This window comes from Simochromis diagramma, unplaced genomic scaffold, assembly GCF_900408965.1.
Source record: "Simochromis diagramma unplaced genomic scaffold, fSimDia1.1 OVJJ01000361.1, whole genome shotgun sequence".
NCBI lineage: Eukaryota > Metazoa > Chordata > Actinopteri > Cichliformes > Cichlidae > Simochromis > Simochromis diagramma.
The window spans coordinates 12384947-12408951 of record NW_024386860.1 but is presented as its reverse complement, the minus strand read 5'-3'; the positions used below and the strand labels follow the sequence as shown (position 1 = coordinate 12408951).

The 24005-nt window shown below is 39.4% G+C and overlaps 1 protein-coding gene across 2 annotated transcripts in view; it reads left to right on the top strand.

Moving 5' to 3' along the window:
• The window catches only part of bbs9 (Bardet-Biedl syndrome 9), a 180033-nt gene that overhangs the window by 33522 nt on the left and 122506 nt on the right, over positions 1–24005 (top strand). The window contains exons 15-18 of one of the 2 annotated variants that reach the window (XM_040030607.1): positions 9745–9849; positions 16830–16844; positions 22878–23018; positions 23900–23995. In XM_040030607.1, the coding sequence (XP_039886541.1) occupies positions 9745–9849; positions 16830–16844; positions 22878–23018; positions 23900–23995 (357 nt within the window). The remainder of the gene's footprint in view (positions 1–9744; positions 9850–16829; positions 16845–22877; positions 23019–23899; positions 23996–24005) is intronic. The other variant, XM_040030605.1, reaches the window with a different exon arrangement.

The following is a 24005-nucleotide window of genomic DNA, read 5'->3' as shown; positions in this document are numbered from 1 at the left end:
TGTGTCCTTCTTGTTTCCCTTTTCTGTTCCCATGTTCCCCTCCATGTGTTCATCCCATGGCTCTCCTGTCTGTCATGTTTATCCATGTTTTACCAGCCTGCCATGTGTCCCCCTCTTGCTCTCTTGTCCCCCCTCACACCCTCTCTCTTCCTCTCTCTTGTGTCCCCTCACTCGTCTGCCTTTCCTCCACTCGTCCCGTGTCGCGATCTCCCTCACGGCTGTGTGTTTCTCCGTGCATTCAGTTCCCAAGTTTCTCCTGGTTTAGTTTGTATTATCCCCGTCCAGCACTGCTTGAATCAAGTTTAAATCAACACACATTTTTTAAAACAGTTTTGAGTTTTTACATTTAGTACATTTTCTTGTTAGTATTTTTGATTAAATTTAATTTTAAATGATTTGTGAATGACTGCATTTCTGTTTTTAATTTTTAACTTCTTTGGAAACAAGGTTGTGCAATGAACCACATAATCAGTGGCTGACTTTTACAAGATGGTTTTAGACCCTTTGATTGGACCGGTCAACATATTGCTGCAATTGAATAACACACTGCAAGTATGCAAAGGTCATGAACGACTTCTTATTTAAAGCTTCCCAAGTCGTGAATTAACAAACTAAAAGCTTAAGAATAAGTTGGTTGGATAAATACTTCCATGTCTGAACAGACAATAAAATGTTTGCCCCCCCAAAAAATCCAACAAAATCAAAAGCAACTTTATTGGACATGAAGCCAAAACAGCTTAAAAAAAAATCCAGGCTCATCTGGATGGTTTGCTTGTTCTGTTTTTTTCTTCTTGGCAGCTGTTTTGAAGTTTTCACCGTTTATATGGAAGATCAGAAGCTCTGACTCACTGCACTGTCACGTTTACACCACTAAAGAGATGCTTTGTTTACATGAGTTTAGGTAGCGGTCAGACGGGTCAGATTCAGAAGCCCGCAGTCAAGCACATAGGCACACATACTGTCACAGACCTCATTTCAGCACTCACACATGCATAACCATGGATGCATGCACGTGCCACACAGTGCACTGTTCAAAAATAGACACACACACACAATCAAAGTAAAGTAGCTGTGTGTGTGTTTATGTCACGCTCTTTTGTTTTCCTGCACACAGAAATCTGGCGCTGGCTTTCAGTAGTCATTCAGCAGTTCTCTGCTGCGAAACATGAGAGGTACTACACACACACAAACACATTGCATACAATCGTGTTTCCATAGCTGCAGAGGACATTACATGACTTACATTACACTTCCTGGAGTCTTACCCTAACCCTAACCATCACCACTGCTTGCTTATGTACACACAGTGTATATATATACACTTTGTGTCATTCTTTTTCCTTTCTTAACTCCCTTCTCTGCCTCTCGCTGGCCTGCTCTGGGCCAGCCTGGCGTGTATCAGCACTGCAAGAGCTGAACCACTTCTGCTGACCCTCAGTGGTCAGATTTGGCCCTAAGGCGAGTGCTTTACATCAGTTAAAGTCCTGAAAATAAGGAAAAATAGATTAATGGAAGCTTTGTGAGTTGTAATGAATACCAGGACATGACTTAAAGGAGCTGGATCCCAGTCACATAGCCAGAGTTTACTCTGTGATTTGTCCAGAAAATTGCACCCTGCTTTATGGATTGCAGGGGAAGTGGCTGCTGAGCTGTAGATGGAATAGCGCCTGGTGTAAACAGTGCACCATGTACACAGAAATAAATCATTTTGACTATCACTATTAAAAATACAATGCTGTAAAAAATTATTTCTATTACCCGGAAATGTTTAATTAATTTTACTGCTTTATTGTTGAGGTACAAACAGGTAGCTTTGAGTTAGACTTCTGGACTTAATGCACCCAAGTTGGGGCTTTTTTTTCTGGGGTTTTTTTTCCAGCTCTTTAAATTGGTCTCCTGTTTTTAAAAGCATTTACCAGTTGGAATAAAAATAGCTGTGGCAGTCAGAGCTTTGTTGCTGAGATTAATAAATGCCATGTCATCTTCCCATGCCAGAAGCAGAAACAAATAACCACAGAAACAGCAAGTTTGGATGAGACTGGTGCAGCAATAAAGGTTGCTGTAGCTGAATGTCAGAAATTCTGCTCTTAAATCACATTTCTAAATCTGCTGTCATGATACACATTAACCATTTCCATCAACTGCTGACAATCCCTTGTTAACGGGACAGATGTGTCACTTGGTTTTGATTTGTTGGGATAAAATAAAAACAAAATGTACACATGCCCTTAAAGTAAAAAAACTGTTTTCCTCCAATGAGGATGTCCTGACTTTACTGCAAAAATGAAGCCAATTTTAAGGAGCAAAGGTTTTCGTAATGGTCATCATTCAACTAAAAACTGAAATCCCCTGATCTAAAATGAGCACGTGTAGTTCCAGTCTATTTTATTTAGTTTTAGCAACTACATCTAGAACTTTAGAGAACTTTATTTCTCAGTTATGTACAGTACAAATCCCCTGCTTCTCTTTTTTCTCTTGTTCTTTTCATGACTCATTTTGACCATTTTTGCATAAAAGAAACAAAGCCAGAGGGAAAAACAGCTACAAATACAAGTGACGAAGGAGCAGGTGTTATAAGAAAATGTGGCTGCAATTTTGAGGAACACTAGCAACACTAAAAACAATAACAGTGTTAGGGACGACACCTCGCGTGTCTGCCTTGCATCACTTTTCTTTTTTTGTGTCCTCCTTTATTATTTCCCTACAGTGCAACATGCAAGGTTTGTCTTTGCTCAGATGTAAACATGCAAACATCGCATGCACTTTCTGAAATCTTTGGCATACGGGATTCGTCTCCGTGGAAACAGTATGTTTTTTTTTCCTGCTACAGCTGTTGCGTATCTGTTTGTGTGCTAGCTGCCGCCCCATGTGTCTTTGATTCTCTAGCTCAGTTTGCGTCCACGCTTGTTTGCAAGAGTGTAAGTGCAAGTGTCAACACAAGTTTATTTCCAAACTTTTTTGCTGAGATTTGTCACACAGTGCTTTACTGCAAATAAAGAACGACCAGTGGTGATGCATGTGTGCGCGCGCGCGCACAAACAAACATGCATGAGGACCGGTTGTGCAAAGAGGAGGGGAGGTAGCGCCTTCTGACTTTTATTGTTATTCCAGTTTTTATTCGTCTCAGATGGCGACTCAATCCCCTGTTCACCACACACTGCCTCCTTTGTTCTCACTCTCGCCTTCCTACTCTCGCTCTCTCCCTTCTCTCTCTACCTTTCCATCTTTTCCTTTCTTTCCTCCTCTCTTTCATTTGTCATTTTGCCCTTTAGTGACTTTAAATGCCGTCTTCCTCCTGTTATTCCGGTTTACTTCCCCCTGTTTTCCGTAATCCCTTTCATTATTGTTCATTGTCTTTTCTCTGTAGTCGACTGTATGCAATAATATGCAGATAATATCATATTTTTTTATAATTTGACTCACTCTTAAGCTGTAGCTATTTTCATTTTAAAGTCAATGTCAAATGGCAAAGGAGTGATGAGATGGCTTTTATCAGCTGGAACATGCAATTAGCTGGACTGCAATTAGAATGACAACTAAACATTTAGGAATGCATAATACGTAACTTGTTATTGAAGTTGTGTGCAATAACAATAATATACACAAACATATTTGCAGTTAAGGTAAATATATACAACTCTTATACAATCAAAACCTTTGGAGCTAATCTTTCTGTTTGGAGAGAATGTGTATTTGTGTGGTTAGCGTGGAACACAGTATTAAAGTAGAGAAGAAGTCCAACATTTTAATCTAACTTAGAAATTAAACACACGCCAACTTTGTAGTTTAATAGTTTGGCATTGATTGTGTGTATTTTATTTGAAATCATTTATTATCAATGTGTTTTAGTTGTTTTGATGGTCTAATGCAGTCTTTGTACACCCGCACACTTCCTTTTTCTGTAGCTGTTACTTTTACAACTGCTTACAGTTATTTCAGCTGCTGTTCTTTAGGGTTCAGTTGGGATGCATCCATAGATCAGCGCTTGTCTTTGTGAGGTATGTTTCTTGTGAAACTCAAACGTGTTGACTTTTGCAAATTAGGAACAGTCAAATTACATTAAATTGATTTTTATCACCGTACATGTTCATGTGCAGTTTATTTTTTCAAGTGCAGTAAATCAGTCAATTCGAATATGATGCATTTGTATTTATATGCTGTCATATTTTATTTTTTTAATAATAAATAATAAATGGATATTCACCATTGCCGGTCTATTCCGGCTGATCCACCTTTTTATCTAAGCAGTTCAAGTTGCTTGAGTCTGCCTGCTGATACAGAAACAAATACACTCAAAAACCTGTTAGTCTCAGCTGCTGCTGGTCTTAAATGTCTCTGAATTTGCAAATAATCTTCTTGATCCTTTGCAGCACCACGGTGCTGCAGTGATTAGCACCGTTGCTATAGAGCAAAAAAGTTTTGGGTTTGAACCTGTTGGTCTGCTGGGCTTTTTTATGTGGCGACTACATGTTGTCCCTGTAATGTACCTGAGTGGGTTTTCCCCTGGTTCTCTGGCTTCGTCTTACAGTCCAAAGACATTAATTTGTAATTCTGAATTAGCAGTAAGTAATGTTATGACCTTGAATAGTTATGTCTTTTTGTGTTTTCACCGTAATGAACTGGCAACCCAGTCAGGGTGGATCCCGCTTCTCACCCTGTGCCAGGTGGGGTAGGCTCTGGCCCATCTTTGAATCTAATCATACAAATGATTAAAAAATGGATACATAAAGAGGTTTTCACTATATTTTTGTCTTCATCCATATTAGATCATTTGCACACATGTTGCAACAGAGTCATCCTCGTTATCAAAGCCTATGTTATTGTGCTTTAATCTAAAGAAGCGAATTCTTCTATGAGTACAATTTTTGTATCTCTGAGTGGACATTAGGTTAAGTGGACAGACCCGACATAGTAATGTGACCTAATCCTGACCTGAATAGGTCAAAGGTCAATGTTTAACACCACACTGATGGTGTTTTCTGCTACAGAGTGACATCTGTGACTCCACACTCATACTTGCACTCAAGCCAGGTATCCCTCAGATTTGAATATCAGTATTTTGTTTTTATATTATTTCTCAGTGGAAATCAATATACACACCTTTTTCCCATCTGCTTGTGTGGCATAGAGCTCATCTCCACCCTCTTGACTTCTGACCTCTTGTTCTAAAGTCAGTGGTCAGTTTAACCTAATCTGTCAAGTGTTATAACCTGAACCCTGATAGCTACAGCGCTACAGCGCCCTTTGAACCTAGAATGAACTCTCACATGTAAGCTCACATAATTAAAGCAAAACAGAGATCAAGTCTTTTTTTTTTTTTCTGGTGAAAGAATGAGTGGGAGGAAGATGGGTGGAGAATACACAGTGAAAAAGTGACAAAAAGAAAACAGTCAGTGAGGATGAAATAAGAGGTGAAGAAAGGTCCAGAAAGAAGCGGGTTAAAACGAGGGCAGAGCAGGAAAGGTGGTAAAGTGGGGGATTTTAGTCTGCTTTGTCAACTCTTTTTGTTGGCAACACTAATAATGGTTTAATGTGCCTGAGAACACTTGAACCAGTCTAAAGCCTCTGACTGGGTTGGTCTTTGGGGTCACACAGACACGTTACCTGATGCTCACAGGTTTGACGCCCACAACCTGTCCAGATGTGCCTGAATATATAATGACAAACTGAAGTGAGAAAAAGAAAACTGAGAGAAAGAAAGGAGAGGAAAAAAAGCAAAGAAGAGGGATTACTTTGTGTCTTTTTGGTCTTGTTTGTTAGTCTAAATGGGCCTGGGAACACTTAAAGCACTTAAACCAGTCTGACCAGTGTGACCTCCAGGGCACAGGGGTTAAAAGCCTTCTTCTGACAGACAGAATGACAGGGAGGGAGGGGCCAAGGGAAGTGAAAAGAAAGCTAGAGAGAATGGTAACACACTGAGGTGGAGGAAAGCCTCGTAGTAACAAGGATGTGAAAGACACAAATAAGGGAAGAGAATAAAAGTAAAGCTAGAGGAGACTTTATTAGAGCCTGATGGCATTACTGTTTCATCTGCAATCTTTATTTAATCATATTGTCTGTAAAATCCTCAGCATGGTCATTGTTTCATTCCAGACAAATTACTTGTAATTCTCCTCATTGTAGGGTGAACACAAGACTCTGTGTGTGTACACTCACGTGCCTGCCAGTTGTGAACGTGTGATCTTGTCTGCACAGATTTGGGCACCAATACATTACATAATCCAGCAAAAAGCGTAACAGTCACTCAGCTGTGGAGTCCACATCTATCCGAACCTCCGTCTGTTCCTAGCCAAACTTTTGCTCAACTACCTTGCCCAGTTTAGTCTGAAATTTACATTTTACAGTGCTGACATTTATGAAAATTAATATGTTGCTACAAACTTTTTATTTACTCAACACATAAGCACTTGATCATCAGAAAAAACCCATAAAGTGAAGTCCTTCTTCAAAAAGTATAGAAATATATAAGAATGTATGAAGAAATATATATATATATATATATATATATATATATATATATATATATATATATATATACACAATAACAGCAGCTGTACAAGTATTAAATGGAAATGAAGAAATATAATGTCCAGTGTTGTGCAATCCACCTTTGTAAGTGTCTTGTGCAGTGCAAATATGCTTAAAGTGATTTAGTGATGAAGTGATTCGATTAGATGACCACGCATCTAATCGAATTAGTGTAAACAAAGTCCAGAATGTCCAGTGTGTGTGTAATAACCATATGTGTGGGTCAGTACTATGTGGTGGTGTGATTGAGAGACCGTATCGCCTGCGGGAAGAAGCTCCTCCTCAGTCTCTCTGTGTTGGTCTTCAGGGAGCGGAATCGCTTTCCTGACCTCAACAGAGAGAACAGTCTGTTGTTGGGATGGCTGAGGTCTTTCACGATCTTCCTGGCCTTGGTCCAGCACCGCCTGCTGTAGATTGAGTGCAAGTCAGGGAGCTCGGAGCGGATGGTGCGCTCAGCTGATCGCACAACCCTCTGTAGAGCTCGTCTGTCCTGCATGGTGCTGTTCCCGAACCAGGTTGAGATGTTTCCCGTCAGGATGCTCTCTATGGTGCACGAGTAAAAGTTCCTGAGCACCTTGGAGGGCAGTTGGAAGTCTCTCAAGCGTCTGAGGTGGTAGAGGCGCTGTCGGGCCTTTTTCACCACGGTGTTGATGTGACAGGACCATGACAGGTCCTGCGTGATGTGAACTCCGAGGTATTTGAAGCTGTCCACTCTCTCCACTGGGCACTCGTTGATGACAGGGGTCTGGTAGTTCCTCTCCTGCTTAGTGCTGAAGTCCACTATCGTCAGCAAACTTAATGATGGTGGTGGAGCTGGTAGTGGCCACACAGTCATATGCGTATAAAGAGTACAGCAGGGGGCTCAGAACACACCCCTGGGGGGCTCCAGTGCTGAGAGTGGTGGAGGCTGAGACATGTCCGCCCATCCTTACTGCTTGTGGTCTGCCAGTTAGGAAGTTGGAGATCCACTGACACATAGATGAGCTGAGTCCCAGATGCTCCAGCTTGGTGGTGAGTGTGGAGGGAATTATGGTATTAAATGCAGAGCTGTAGTCGATGAAGAGCATTTTAACATAATTCCCCCTTCTAGTGTCCAAGTGAGTAAGTGATGTGTGGAGGAGATGAGAGATGGCATCGTCTGTGGAATGATTTGGACGGTAAGCGAACTGTAGTGGGTCCAGTGTGTCTGGTAGTGAAGAAATGATGAAGTCTCTGACCAGGCGTTCAAAGCACTTCATCACTGCTGAGGTGAGGGCTACAGGGCGATAGTCATTGAGAGAAGCAGGGTGGGGTTTCTTCGGGCCAGGAACAATGATGGACTCCTTGAAGCATGTGGGGATCACCGACTTTCAGGTCACAACCGTAATAACACAACAGAAAAGAATAGTTCAACATTTTCAAGTGTTATGTGTGTTAAAATGTGTGATAAGTTCTTCAACTTCCAGCCCATGAAAACCACACAATCTTAGGTTTTTGATTCTGTGTTCAAGTTTTATATTTAATATACAGGCATGAGTGGTACCAGCTGTCCAATCTCTTACTCAGCTTAATAAGCCCATTCTGCACAATGTAGCCTTCAAGGGATCTTTGTCTTACTGGCGATTTTTAGTTTTTACACTTATCGTTAGTGTCACCACTGATATTAAAAACCCCCAAAGTGGCTGGGGTCTAGCTGTTACACAGAAAAGATGAAAAGGTCGAACAGAAGATCCATTTCTCAGAAGAGGCTGAGATGGGAGGAGCGCGGGGAAAAAAGGAGATGGATGCTTGGTGGGAGAAGTGAGGAGAGCAGTGTGGGAGAAGGATGAGATCAGCTGAGAGAGGAGGTCATGCTGTCAGTACATCTGAAGAGTGCGGAGAAAGTCTCTCTCTCTGCTTTTTATCGTTTATCTTCTCTTCTGTCAGTCGGCGAGTGGGTGTCGCCGTCTCGCCTTTCATCTCCTCTCATCCATCTTGCTCCCTCCTTCTCTGTCTATCCTCAGCTGGAGCGGTCTCGTTTCGCTTACGGCTGCGTGTGCGCACACCTGCTAAACGTGGTCAATGAGAGTTTATACAGTTCTGAGTTATATTTTGAAACACACAGTGACATAGTCTCAAACTTTTGGCACAACGTCTCCTCGGCGTCATTCATTACCTGCAGAATGCCTGTAAGTTGCGCTTCCATTAGGACACATACACACATACTTGGGATTCAGTCACCTGTAACGGAGTGAGCTCAGAAACATCACGGCCCATTACACCACCTCACCGCCCTGTGTGTGCATATATATGTGTGTGTGTGTGTTCTGCTGCATGGAGCCATTAGCTGTAATGTATCCTTTCCTCTCCATCTATATTTGAGCCCTGCTTTTTCTCTCCAGCTTATTTGCGCTCTCTGCCTTTGTTTTTTTTTTTTTTCCTTTATCTTGCTCTCTCTGGATTTAGGGTATTCAAAAGGAAGCTACAAGTCATCACCTCTGCCTCATGCTTATATAATTAGTTTGTGTTGTGTGTATGTATGTGCTCACAGTTTTAAAAAATCTGGTTAATAATATAAGTCACCTTCCATGGTGAGGTTCAAACTGTGTGTGTGTGTGTGTGTGTGTGTGTGTGTGTGTGTGTGTGTATTCACATTAAAGGGTCTGGTTTGTATTAACCGTACTCTGTCCTGTTCTGTACGTATCTTGAAAAAGCTGACACTTACACTTTGTGTGTGCGTTTCATTGACTACCCCGTTTCCTCATTCATCATTCAATGTCTTTCTTTTAAAGAGTGCTGGAATAAAATCGGTACTTCTGTTCCAAAAGTAAGAAAGTTTTACTCAAAATTACATTGACATTTGTAATAACACAAATTAGCTGAAGGGAAACTCCAGTGAGTTATTACGGCACTTTCATAGCAAATTGTGTGAGACTCAAAATTGAAGCAGAAAGGTCACGATATTTAAACTTTTTGTCCACGGTGCGGCTCAAGCTAAAGTGCATCCAGTATTTACTTCTGAAGCGCCCTTTCATTAGATTACATCCTTGCTAAGGAATAATATTAGCGCTCAAGCCAGAATCAAAGTGACAAAGATAATATTATTAGGATTATTGTTTAAACCTTTTTAGATGTACAGAAAATCGTGGACTATTCTCACACTTTCTGTGATTATAGGGACTAAATGCATAAATAGTGTAAGCGAGGGACAACAGGACAGCATGTGTTAATGGCGACGTGTTTGTGCTTTGCTTTCAGGTGTTGGTTCATCCAAAGTTGTGGTGTTTTCAGCGTTTCTCAATGGCCACTACCCCCCTGCTGACCTCACCGGAGACATCACTGTGTCCTACAGCTCGCCGACAGGTAAAAAAACCAAACCAAACCATGTGACAAATTTTCTGAATGGACATGTTTAATTTAACCTCAAACTTACAATTTCGCAGAATACAACACAATTATCCTAATTATTACATGTTGTTGAATTCATTTTTTGTTAAATTTGTTACCAAGTAATTATGATCGGGCTTTGCTGTGCTAATATTTAACTTGCATGCATAAACCTCCAAACGCATGCAAGAGCTGATAGTCCTGCTACCTTCCAATCAGCTCGAAGTCTTCCTGAAAGACGTATTCACAATCGATAGAGTAGTATTGCAGATGGGTCCAAGTGGTAGCAAGAAGACAAGAGTAATCCACAATTTGTAACAATAAAATTAGTTTATTTTTAAACTGCTTTGACATATTATCCTGGTAAATAAAGTCCACTTCATCAGTATTTTAAATCTTTTAAAAATCCCTGATTGGTCGGGCTCTATCATAGAGCCTTGTTCACTGTCTGATGACAAAATTTACTTTCTCAGACCCAAGTGGACCCTCACAAGCTCACGGAGGCAGAAGTTAACAGAAATTGGACAACGACTTAACACTAGCTAACAAAGAGCAGCATAAATTTGCAAACAGAGTGAAAAGCCAAGCGCGATGTTATTCCCACTTGGCTTTTCGCTCTGCTTTCCTGCGATGGAGTTAAATCTATCAGTCTGTTCCAGCATTACCGTTAGAAGCATTCTGGTCTATAACATCACTTCCAGTGTTGTGTGACAGTGTTGAACACCAGCTGCTAACAGTGTGCTGACTTGAGGTAATGACATCTGGGCACTTTCCAGACAAGCCCAGTTCATCCCCCTGCTGCCTCCAGGCATCTGTTTCTAGGCCCGGCAATATTTTTGGAAGATATTACTTTCCCCCTTGCAAACCAACAAAACCACTCTTTATTTCAAATGTCACGGGCCTCCTAGAAAAAAAAAAAGATTTATTTGAATATTTGTTCAGAAATCAGGTCATGAAAAAAAACCCTGTTTTCTTGCTATTGTTTCCTTTGGATTGAATTTGCTTTGGCAGGCCTCTGTTGGTGGAACAGTCTCTCCGCCCCAGAAGCACATTTAACGTGAAATGTCTGGAAATATTGGGAAGTGTTTCTTTTTTGTTAAACTTTATTGTGCTGCTAAAAATAGCTGAAAATACGGAGTCTGGAGTAGTTCAGCAGATCTTAGTAGCCAAGCAGCTTGGGGAGAATATGTTGGGAGCTGATCTTGGGTTTGGAAAGAGAGCCAGTGGACTGTAAGTAGAATTAGAAAAAGTTTACTGCAGGTTAGAGGATGAAGACAGATGAATAACAGGATGGGGACCATGAATGAGGTACACACAAGTTACGTTTAAATGGAACGGAGAAAGAGAAACAGGGAGGGTAAACATTGTTGAGAGAAAGGATGGGAAGGAGGAGGACGACAAAAGCAGAGGAAAATGGGAACTACAGAAGCCCTAGGTATAAACTAAAAGAAGGCAATCTTTGTTAGAATGAGGAAGGAAAAGCAGGGGAGTAAATTAAGCTTATTCTCACTGCATGGTCAAAACTATGAGGACACTTATGCATTACAACCACTGTCTGCCAAATATTAAAACCTGGCTGCAGGACTTGTTCCCATTCATATACAAGAGCATTAGTCCAACAAGTGTTGGACTGAAATCAGGGATCATTAAGATTTCCTGGGAATGGAACGAAGAAGCTTTACCTAAAATCTTAAAAAACGTCCCCTTTGGCCATGTAATGTAAATTAGAGTTGGCAGTGTTGAGGGGAATGTGGACCTCAAAACTGATCTGGGTAGTAGATTAGTAGACAGCACTGCCATTACTGAATCAGAATATTTCTCAACAAAGATTCCAGGATTTATTTAAAAAAAAAAAATCACTCATTCAGTTTTGATATATGACCAGGTGCGATTTAATCTGTGAGTCACCAGAACTACTTTAGATTTTTAGTAAATGACTACATTTATCACAGCTTGTACTTTATTCGTGAGTAAAACTCTATTTTTGCTGGAGCTGTGACGACAATGCAGGTGAATGCATTTATATGAAAATGATTCACAAGTACACACAGCAGTCATGCCACATTCAGGCCTACTTCGGCTCTGCCCCGTTGAAAAAACTCTGTCTCGCTGATCAGAAAGAAGGGCAAATCGGTGCAGCGCTGCCGAATAAGCTTCAGCGTAGTGGCCTGCAGACAAGTGTAACACTGGTCACATACATGCAAATAAAAATGAAACAGATGTCCTGACAGGTTTGATTAAAAACATTCAACGTGAGACACTGCTGTTTGTGTCTTTGTCAGCGTATCTTTTAACAATGACCAGTCCATTCCTTGTAACTCCATGGTTGTGTGTTAATCTCCAGCAGTGCCTCATCCTTTCTCATCCTCTCTCATCCTCTAAACGCTGTCTTGGCTTGGGAGGAATGCATCACTTTGTTTCTGTTGCTTTCCTTCTTTCCTCATTCCCACCCTGGGGTGATGATTATGCCTTCACACCACCCACTTATATAACACCATCCCACCCTGGGGCTACTGTGCCCTTCTTTAAGCCCTACAAAGGCTCTGACATTTAAGAAGACTGCTGACTTCTTAAGCCCTTCAAAGGAGGCTTGACGGTGTCAGGAGTTGTTACAATCTAGAAAGAATTTCATTAGTGGCCCTCTTTGATTTTCTTAATACTTTGAGAGAGAGCTCTGCACAAACACACTTGAGAAGGATCAGGTGGTCAAGTTGGCGTTTACAGTATACTGTTAGCTCGTACACAAGCTAACAGTATAGTGGTCATTTTCATCTGAACAGGCAAAGATACATTGTGACTGCGCGGATACTTTCCATAAAACCCAGCCAGCCGTGATTCACTGGTTGCTAGGCCAATTCGTGTGGAAACCTAGGAAGCTAGTTGGCAGCCTTTATTGTTTTCTTCTGTTTTACTGAACTTGCCAGAATGACCAGCATCTCCATATGTTGATGTCTCCAGGACAATGCAGTATTTTTGTTGGGTCACTCCTCTTTTGACTACCAGGCCTGAAATCCATTTGTAAGGAACTTTTGTTAAGCCAGCTGATGCTGATGTTGGTTGCTACGTCTGCCAAGCGGATCATGTTCTAAACTCTCTTTGTTAGCGTGCTCTGTATTACAACAGCTTAGTAACAGATTTGGAGGAGTGCAAGGCCACAGGCCAGGAACACAGTAATGTAGTTTTTTTTTTTTTACAGGATAACTTGAGATTAAAAAAAAAAAAGCAAATTAATATTTTCTCATGAGCTGCAAGATCATGTGATATGTACAGAACCATATTTGTCTGTTGTTGTATTTTTTATTAGTATTTTAATGCCTACAGCATATCCTAATAACCCTTAATTTAACTTTTTTATTAACCTTATACAAAAACAGGTTTTCAGGGTTAAGCTTCTTAGAGATTCCTACTCTGTATTTCTGTTCCACTAAGGGGGTATTTGGAGAAATTGAAAAACTTGATAGAGCTGGATTTAGTTTATCTGAAAGGACCTTAGATGGCAGAGTTTTTCCTGGCTCAAAATATGTCTTTGAGGGGGACTGTGCACATAACTGTGTTTGGTCAACGTGTGGATAAGGCAGTGACTCAGTGTTACTTTACTGACAGAAATCTATGGACTTACCAGTTATTTGTGGCCAAAATGTATTTTATGTATGAGTTAATATAAAAAGAAGAAAAAATTAATCTTGATGGTTTCTCGTTTTAGAAAGGGCAAAACCTCATCTGCACTTTTAAAGCATTTTTTATTGAAAATTTAGATTGCATGCAAAATATTTTTTTCCTGCATTATAGTTTTGCTAGTTTTCAAATATTTTGCATGCAATTGTAGAGTGTTCAGAGATGAATTGCATCTATTAATTAAATGTGTGTGTTTGGACAGTATGCATATTAGATATTCTTTATTTTGTTCTAATTTTTTTAATTTTTTTTTTAATTTTTATTGCCAGTAGACCTGAAAAATCCGTTTTAGCGAAAACCCTAAATGAGCATCATTGAACTTATTGATTTCCATTAGCTGATTTGTGCTTCCTACTTGGATGTTTATTTGGCATTGAATTTCAGACTTTTTTACAAACTAATTGGATGGCATCTTGAACCCCTCATGAGTTTTCAGTTTCGCATTTATTCAGACTTTTTGCTGGCAGCAGACACTTGTGGCATATTAAAAGCTTTTTCCTCTTGCTAAAGCAATTATGGTAGATTATACCACAGAAAAGGCAAAGACTGTTCAATGAGAAGCCCTCATATATCAGTGCAGACAGAAGAAAAACAAGAATAATAACCTTTTATTGTCCATTGTGCTTTGTTCATGGACACTGCAGCACTGTGGAACATGGATTCAAACCGTGAATCTCCTGTGGGAAAAGTAGCGCCTTACAAGGATGCTCCTCTGTTACGTTCTCAGTCCACGAGCCCGCAGTTGTCAACCAGAAGTCAGTTGTGAACTGATGGAGGAAAATATAATCCTGATGTTGTACTTTCTTGTTAATCTAAGGAAAAAAAACAAACAAAAACAAACAAACAAATGAAAACATTGTTTTGTGCGCGAAAGGGATGTTACAAAGTGGAGAATGGATTTTTCGAAAGTAAAGAGATTTTATTTCCAAAACTCTTAAAAAGAATGAAAACAGTTCTGAGCTCTGTAATTAATTATAAAAAGAACACCTTCTCAGCTTCTTCGGCTATTATCGATATAATAAAGGCTTACAGCCGTGAAACATTAAACGTTTCTAATTCTACCACAGCAGCTAATGGATCCAGAGTTTCACTTGAAGGAGATTTTTGAAAACCGAAGACTGATTGACCATTGCCTGGCAGCTGGCCAGAAGCAGCTACACACACTACTGTGTGTGTGTGTGTGTGTGTGTCTCCATCCGAGCATGTGTATGTGTGTGCGTGGGTTTTTGCTGTGTGAGCCTCCTCGCTCCATTTGACATGTCTTTTACATTTAAAAAATGTAATGGGTCCTTTTAGGTCCTTCTCACTTTTCTTTCTCACTCGTCCATTTTTGTGTTGTTTTATCCAGTCTTTTTCTTCCTTTTTCTTCCCTCCCCGTTATGGTTTTTCTTTCTTTTCGTTGGCAGTGTAGAGTAGTAATCTGAGCCCCAGACAAAGTAATTACTGGACTTAGCATTTCAGGATTAGATAATACTGCTCAATATGAAGACATTATGGGATTTTGTAGGTATGCGGCTGATCCTGCATTTCAGGTAGATTAGCCATCAAACTGCCAATAGCGCCGATGTTTCTCTTTTTTTGAATGATGCTCCGTATAGCAGAGCTACATTATCAGTGAGTCAGGACAGAGGACCAATATGCTTGCAGCAACATTACTGCTGAGAACTGAAAGAAACTTTATGTATGTAGGAGTATTGTAGACTGTCTTATTACCAGGAAACATTTGTGGTAATAATTTGGGTGCGGTAATATTGTGACCCATAGCTATGTTTTCAAGTCAAAGAACCTCAAGCAGCTGTGAGAAGAAACTTAAAGGCACATTTTAGAGCCAGGAAAACCATGCACTTTTAACAAAAAGAAATAGGTAGTTAAAGCAAAACTATAATATTGTCAGGAAATGGATCAAACTCCAGTCTCTTGTGTTGTATTTGGCTATGTTTGTGCATATATACGAAAGCATGTGAAGTCGGTATGCGCAAATGGTGATGATGATTGTTTAATAAGAGAATTTAAACTTTTAAAAGCAAGGGCTACCTCTGCATTCGTTTATTTATTTCGCATAAAATTGAATAAATAAATAAAACATAGGAAATATTACCAACGAGACATTAGTTCAACTGATCATTAGTTGTGATTTGGCGCTATATAGATAAAATTGAATTGAATTGATTCAGACCCAACTAAATATATTGTTAGGTACCCTGTATTGTTAACAGTATATATCCTGCGCACTTGGCATGAAATTATATCTTTGAAATACAAACTCTTTAAACTGTAAAAAATCTTGCTTCTTAAAGAAGTGGCAGAGTTATGACGAGAGGGAGTGATGGAGGCAGAGTTATTACAGGAAGGAGAGGCAGCCATAGGAAGCGCGACTTTCATCAGGTTTAATAAGACGTGAACCTTTTGACTCAGCACCTCGCTGCCTTTTCATTGGCTTGCAACCTGCCATCTGCTTCTCATTCACCTTCACAGGAAATCCTCTTCAACCAATCATATCAGAGTTTAATCTGCCAGACTTCTGTTGCTGTGAACTAAAGGTTAGAGAAGCAGCACGCTGACTTTTTAAATCCCAGGGCAGCTGGAAAAATATAGCATTGAGGAGCACAGAGAAGAGATGCTGTCTTATCACAAATATTTTTGTGTTGCTTTTTCAACCCTGACTTCCTTCACATAAACAGACAGACACAAACCAAAGTAATATTTTTTTATCACCACAAGGAACACACACACACACACACAAAAATCCTTCATATATTTTCATTTGAAGGTTAAAACTATCAACCAAAACTGTTTCGCTGCATCATAATTGAATGCTCCTTCTGGTTCTACTTAGGCCTTCCACAGTTTTCTTCTTCTAAATGAGTTAATACTGATCAGGTTATAAGAAGAGACATCTCTTTCTGTTGATCCCGTCAGCCCGATTTCCACACAAACCTCATGACGATAGACTATTTAATTTTTGATTTGGACATCTTATCATATTCACGATCGGTATGGCTGAGTCAGATGGCTGCCTTTTCCTCCAGCTGTACTTTCCAGTTGTGTGGGAAGGCAAACCAAACACTTGAGAGGAATTTTTTTTTAGGTCTGTCTATATCCATATGAAGGAAGATGGAGGTTTTCTCAGGGAATTCCCTTGCCAGTTCTTCCAGTTCTTTGTTACTGGTCCGACCAAATAAAACTAGATGGGAGAACTGATAACACTTTATTTTTTCTGTTTTTTCATTCCTTCACCTTTCATATTATAACATTTAACTCTTTCCTTTTCATTTCTGCAGAGCTTAACCCTAAAGGTAAGTGCTTTATTTGTAGAGCTTCGTAGACTAGAGCAAGTAGAAACACAGTCTTTTATTAAAACATGTACTCTAGATATACACATACATACATTTAAATATATATGCTCTACTGAGATCACACCCATGTTCTTGTATATTCATGTACACTTCTACACTTACTGAAACGTAAAGATTTTAAAAACTACGCCATATACTTTCCAAACACAAACACACATACATTCAGAGCTGTATATACAGGAAGAGCCTGCTGCCTACTGTTTATGTTCCTGTTATGTGATATACTTGGCAAGAGCCTATACACACACATACTCTAATTCAAATACACAAACACACTTATACACACACACATTTTCCCGCTTTATAGAAAATGTAAATATCCCTTTATATCCATTTATTCTTTTAAACTGTGTTGAGTTTACACAGAAATATCATCTGTCTCACACATACAAGCATAAAGTGTGTTGACTTGCTGCGCACACATGCACTCCAGCAGTAGTGCTCCTAGTTGTCAACTGGCATTTATTTAAGATTGTTTGTGTTTGTGAGTTTGTGTGCTTTGATACGGAACTGGACCCCTATGATCTGTAGTGGCTCTGCAGCAGTACACCCGCACATGTTTGTATGGCCATTTTTTGAGGATATTTATTCACTAGACTAGTGATTCTCGGGCAGTGATGCATGTTTTTTCAGGAGCACTATTTAATCTAGTAATTAGGGGAAAAAAATCTAATTAATTAAAGAATTTAGTTTACCTGTTGGTTATGAGAGGAAATATTGGTGTAGGGTTATGGGAGTCCCTCTGACAGGCCTGTGAGAACTTGTTGTCAGTTGATTTAAAATATGTAGGACATAAGTGAAACTCTAGTATGCTAGCTAGAATTCTACACAAAACACCTTTGAATATGATGAACTACAAAACAGCAGCCCTACCATCAGGGTTGATCCACTGAGTCGATTGACATGCAATCACATCTCTGAATGCATATAGACACAAACACATGAGTGACATCACCACTGCTGTGGTAAGAACCTGATTCTGTACAGTGGTCTCCTTCTTAAATAAACTCTGTGGTCTCTCTCTCTCTCTCCTTTCCCCTTCTTTCTCCCCCCTCTGTCTCTGACATACTGTACCGCAAAGATACATCTGTTGGAATCAGTCTTCTCATATTACAGTGCGATGGAAGTACACTTCCATTCCATTCCAGTACATTGTTACTTTAAGTATTTAACATTTGATAATAGAAATGACTTTATGGCTTTATTTCCTCTATCTCACTTCCCAACCCCACCTGTTTTTGCTAGGAGCTATCAGAAAGGAAGTTAAGGGGTTAGAGGTCACAATGTGTGATTTGATCTGTAGATTCAAATGCATCTACACTTCAATTTATACATCCCCAAAACATCAACAGCTTACAGAAGACTCAGGAGAGGCAGTGGATGGATTAAAGAATCTGTAAGAAAAACAGGGAAACCTCAGTTTACTGTAGCTGAGAAATTGTGTTTAGCCACTTATTCTTTGGCTTTAGTCTTACTGCAGGCCTCAGTTCCAGTTTCTGAATTGAAGCATTTCCTCAAACAACAATTTGAACAATTTGCTGTTTTTCTTTCTGCTGACGTCCTTCTCAACATACAAACTGACTAAAATAGAGAAAAAAAATTACAAACTACAATATTAAACATTTACTTTGCGTGTCTCAGAGTGCAACTTTAGCAGAGATATTCTGTATTTGAGTTATTTTAAAATAGTTATGATATGCATCTACAAAAACATGTATCATGTATGTTCAGAGCCTGCATTTAGAAAGCATTCATAGATGAACATTGTTGTGTGTCTGAGACCACACAACAATGCTTGCCTCTTGTAACTCTTTAACATCGGAGTTGTTATCATCTTATCAGGTCCTTCCTTTCTTTGCTTTTTCACTTTTTTAATCACTTTATGCAGTTTAACCTCATCTAATTAGTCTAAAATCTTGATTATGAAAAAGTATGTTTCATATTCCAAGTCATTTTTGAAATAAAACAGTCAAAATCACTGATCTCAATGTTAGTTAAAGGTCATGTATGCATTTCTTTGATAATTGTTTTTAGTCATCCCTGGGGTTATTGTAAAAAAACAAATATAATAAAATGAAAAAAATAAATAATATAAACACATATAAATAATATGCAGTAAAAATAAATAATTAGGACTGTGTAGAACTCATGTATGTGAATATATTACTCCAAAGTGCACCAACATCACGTATAATGTTGAGAGGTCCAGGTCAGTGAGGTCTAGCAGCCACACCGTTCTACAGCTGCCTGTGGCAGAATCTACTTGGATGAGTTTAATACAATTGTTAAGAACTAAGAGAAACTGTTCATTTGTACCAGACTATAGACATGCCTTTTAATCCTGTTCATCTGGACACTTTACCTTGAGTCTATGGGGATTTATTTGTTTTTTGAGACAGCCTCAAGAGAAACAGGTTATGTATGGGGATCTTTTTTTTTTTTTTTTTTTTTTTTTAAATACATTTTGGCCTTGTTCAATTGTAGTAATGAATACAGCAACACAGACACAAGCACAGACACACTAACTGTGTCTCCATGCATAAAACTCTGGACTGGAGGTGACCAGAAGTATTTTCCTCGTTTCTCGTTTGTTTGTTTTCCAGATTTTTTTTGTGATAATCAACCGAGTTTAAATTTTAGACAAAAATAACCTGGGCCACATGGTGCCTGTGTGGGAACTCCAGCATTTCTCCTACAGTCCAAAGACGCGCATTTAGTGGGGTTAGCTTGATTCATAATTTAAAATTGGCCATAGATGTCAGTGTGAATGGTGGTCTGGCGATCTCTCCAGGATGTACTCTGGTGGAGAATGAATAATTGAATTTATTTATTAAGGAGAGAAACCTTCCTGAGGTCTAAAGACATCTGTCTTTAGATTGTGGCATTATGTAGATAGATTGGCTTTGGGACTGCAATGAATCAGGGTCAGAGAAGTTGGAACAGTGGTGAACCTTCCCAGGAATGGCTGGCCTAAAAATTAGAGTGCATTGACGTCTCATCCAGTAGATAACAAAAACCCCAGAATAAAATCTAAAGAACTGCAGGCCTCTCTTGGATCAGTTAAGGTCAGTCTTAATGACGCAACGATAAGAAAGGGACTGGGCAAAAATGGGAGTGCTCCAAGGCAAAAAAGACTGCTGACGAAAAAGAACACAAAGGCTTATCTTACAAAAATGATCTTGATGATCCCGAAGACTTTTGGGAAAAACTTCTGTGGAACATCATGCTAACATGATAATACTATGGTCTGGGGCTGCTTTGCTACTTTAGGACCTGGACGACTTGTTGTAATTGATGGTGCCATGACTTCTTCTCTCTACTAGAAGGAGAATGTGCAGCCATCAGTTCATACCCTGAAGCTTAAGAGCACTTGGGACATGCACCAAGACAATAATCCCACATACACCGGCAATTCTACCTCTGAATGATTCAAAAATACAAAACAAAGATTTTGGAGTGGCCTAGTCAAAGTCCAGACTTAAATTCAATTGAGATGGTTTGGCATGACCTTAAACAGACCATTCATGCTCAGAAACTCTCCAGTGTGGCTAAGTTAAAACAATTCTGCAAAGAAGAGTGGGCCAAAATTCCTCTCTAGCGCTGCGAAAGACTTATTGCCAGTTATCACAAATGCTTGATTGCAGTCTTTGTTGCCAATTGCAGTTCTTGCTGCCAAGGTTGGCACAACCAGTTATTAAGTTTAGGGGGCAATCACTTTTTCTCACAGGGTGACGTATGTTTGGGTAGCTTGTTTCTTTTAATAAATAAAATCATAATTTAAAAAAAACTCACTTTGTTTTTAGTCAACGTATCTTTGTCTAATATTTTAATTTTTTGATTAAAACATGTAAGTGTGACAAATGTGCAAAAAAGGAATCAAGAAGGGGGCAAACACAGCTTCATAACACTGTATGAAGTTGGCGATAAGTGTGCACACACCTATGCCACCTCCTATTAGTCCAATTCATTCTTCCCTGCCTGTCTCACCGTCCTTTCTTCCCCATGTTCAACTCTTTTTTTTTTTCTCTTTGTTACTTTGTCAGCATTATTTTCCTCTAATTTGTTTCCATCTCTTTGTCCTTTCTTTGTCATTTTTCCCTACTTGTAACTTTTATTATGTGTTTATATTTCCTCCTCTTGCTTTCCAATTCCATCTTAGCATTTCTTTAGAGTTTCTTGTTTAAATGGTAAGATCAACAAAACCAGCCTGACTAAGCAAACAGTGTTTGAATTGTGTTTTAAACATAAAACATCCCTTATTATTACCTTAGTAAGGAAGGACCATGAGGGTAAAAAAAATACCATCAGAACACATAATAAAAGGATTTAAGTGGCTGCATTCACCATTCACTATATATCCTATAAACTTTACCTTAGTAGGGATCATTTTCCAAAGCTATAACGACCTTTACTTGATACCTTGGTGTTTTTGATTTTTTAATGTTTTTCCTTCCTTCCTTTCGGGCAGCCAGTGCTTTCATTCATTTCAGTATGTTGTGAAATTCAACTTGGAAACACTTGAAACTTGCCTGAGTCAGCCAATCCATCACAGCGCACATCATGTCTGCCCTGATTATCATCAATGTTACTTTAAAACACATTGGTCATCTGTTATATATTTAAAAAATTTGTGATGTTTATTAAATGAGCTTGAATGCAAAAGCACATAAAAAAAAAAGATCAAATTGTTTTTTTATAGAGTCAAAACGTGAAATTGTATTTTCTTGGAGATCCGAATTGGATATTTTCTGTGTTAAGGCGATCATGTTCAAAGGCAGGAACTGAACAGTCAGCTGGATGATAAAAAAAGTGAAAACTGGATCGGCGTATCATGACCGGTAACATTACTTAACAGCGCTGAGAATAGTTTGCGTTTAGATTGATTTTTATATTTAGTAAATCTGCAGCATATTCACTTTGACAACATGTATATCTAACCCTCTTTGTTGTGTTTGTTGGAAGTGATGTGTTGTTTAACTATCCAGCCATCCAGAACGAAGGGTCATTGAGAATTTAGCTGAGTGAGGAAAGAAGAAAGCAGGCCTCAGTCCGTCTTGCTCTTTAAAACTTTGAACTTTTTCTCTCTCTCTCTCTCCATCTTCCTTTTCCCCTGTTTTCTACTGTTTTCCTTGGCTTTGCCTCTTCGCTTTTTCTCTCTAGGCCTCAGTGCATACATTCAAACCAAATTGAATTATTCACATAATCACATAATAATTGCTTGTCTGGGAGGAAAAGGTGCACAGTAGTTGTGGGTAATTATTACTATCTGTAATAACCTGGAACTTTCCCTAATTAAACCGTCCCTTCTCATATTATTTTCCTTTCAGTCCCTCTCTCTCTCACATGTTGGTTTATTTCCACTTGTTTTTCTGCTCAACTCTCCTGTCATTAGCTCACCCCCTCTCCTCTGGTTACTTCGCTCCATCTCTTCCTAACAACTGTTTTCCTCCATCGCTCCTTTCCCTCGCACTGTTATTCTAGCTAAGTGTACATTTCTGCCAAGCTCAGCACTCCATACACTCTGAACATAGTTGTAGTTGGCCTTAACTCGCCTCCTCACTTCCTTTTTCTTTTTTCTTGTCAGTCAGTCCCCACCATCTTTTTCAAAACTTCCCTTTCTGATCTTTGACAAACTCACCTCCACACTTGGCGTTGATGTCGAGTCTCTCGTTCTCCTAGCTCTCAGATGCTCATGCAATAGGAATACCTGAACTGTTGACTGTGTGAACAAATGTTAACTGCGATATCGAGGCCTCGTTTGAGTCACTGCGGTGTGGGGGGGGGGTATAAATTGAAGGACTAGTCTCTAACGTTAAGGTTTTATTTCTGGAAAGGAGCAACAGGAGGAGGGAAACTCGATTTAAGATTTTAAGATGAGCAATGCAGAATTACTTTATTAATAATAATAATAGTAATAAATAGTCTACCTTTTTAAGAATCTTTTCTGACTATAGTGATGGTTCTTATTTGCAGGAGTTCCCAAGGTCCTCCAGTCCAGGTTCAATCTTCCTCCATCATTGGTGTGTGTCGCTTGTCCTCCACCCAAAGCCACCAAGTTTAAGATAACTGTGGACACCAACCAGCCACCAGTTGACCTCAGCTCCATCTTCCGAGGTAATAGCACACTCACTCTGTATGAAAACACTTGACAATGATGTGCTGGTGGCGCTCTGTTTCCCAAACAATTAAGGTTCTGTATTTGAATCACAGATTTCCAGAAACCAAAGTGCACTGTTCTGTTTAAGTCATTGTCTGTGGAGATCGGTATGCAGTATTAATGTGCATTTGTTTAAAGTGGGTTGTCCACTTATTGCAACTGGTTGGCTTGTGCACACGTTGAAACGTAAACCCACACCAAAAGCTTAGCTCTAGGTATAAGTTATAAATAGGGAACGAATACTATATAAAGCACAAATCAGTAAAATGTCAGTGATTAAACAATTTTTTCTCATGCACACTTTACCGTGTGTGTGTCTGTTTAGTTCTTCTGAATTGACTACATCTTACAGTTAATGATTCGTAATAGCCAATAATCAATGACGTGGCTACCTAAGTGTTTTACACAAAACCAGATGATTTAAGCATGAATGGAAAGCTAGTGAAGGCAATGAGAGATGTGTAGCTGTGCGAATGTGTATACATTTATGTGAATAATCAACGGTTATGTATCGGTGTGTGGTTGTGTATTTATACGAGTCTGTTTATGCGTGTTTATTTGTGATTCCGTGTGTGTGTAGGTCTGAGCTCTGGGAACGTCTGTTCTGCTTCCCAGTTATCTAACAATCGGCCACAGTCAGCAGCTCTGACGTCTAAACACACACACATAGTGTTCATACTGAATGTGTGCTTTTTGTGTGAATAGAGATTTGTGTAAGCTTATTTTGTGTTTGTACATGCGACTGTATCTTGTTCTCCTTTGTTGGCGTCCTATATCACGATAGCCTGTCCTATCTGTCTCATCTCATAGTTTTTTGTCTTTCTGTCTCTCTCTGCAGAGTTTTCAGCAAAATCAGAAGATAAGGATGGGAATAGTTTGGCTTTCCAGCTTCTGTCAGGAGCCAAGGTTACTGTGCTAGCCTCCAAGACCTCCCGTAAGTCTAA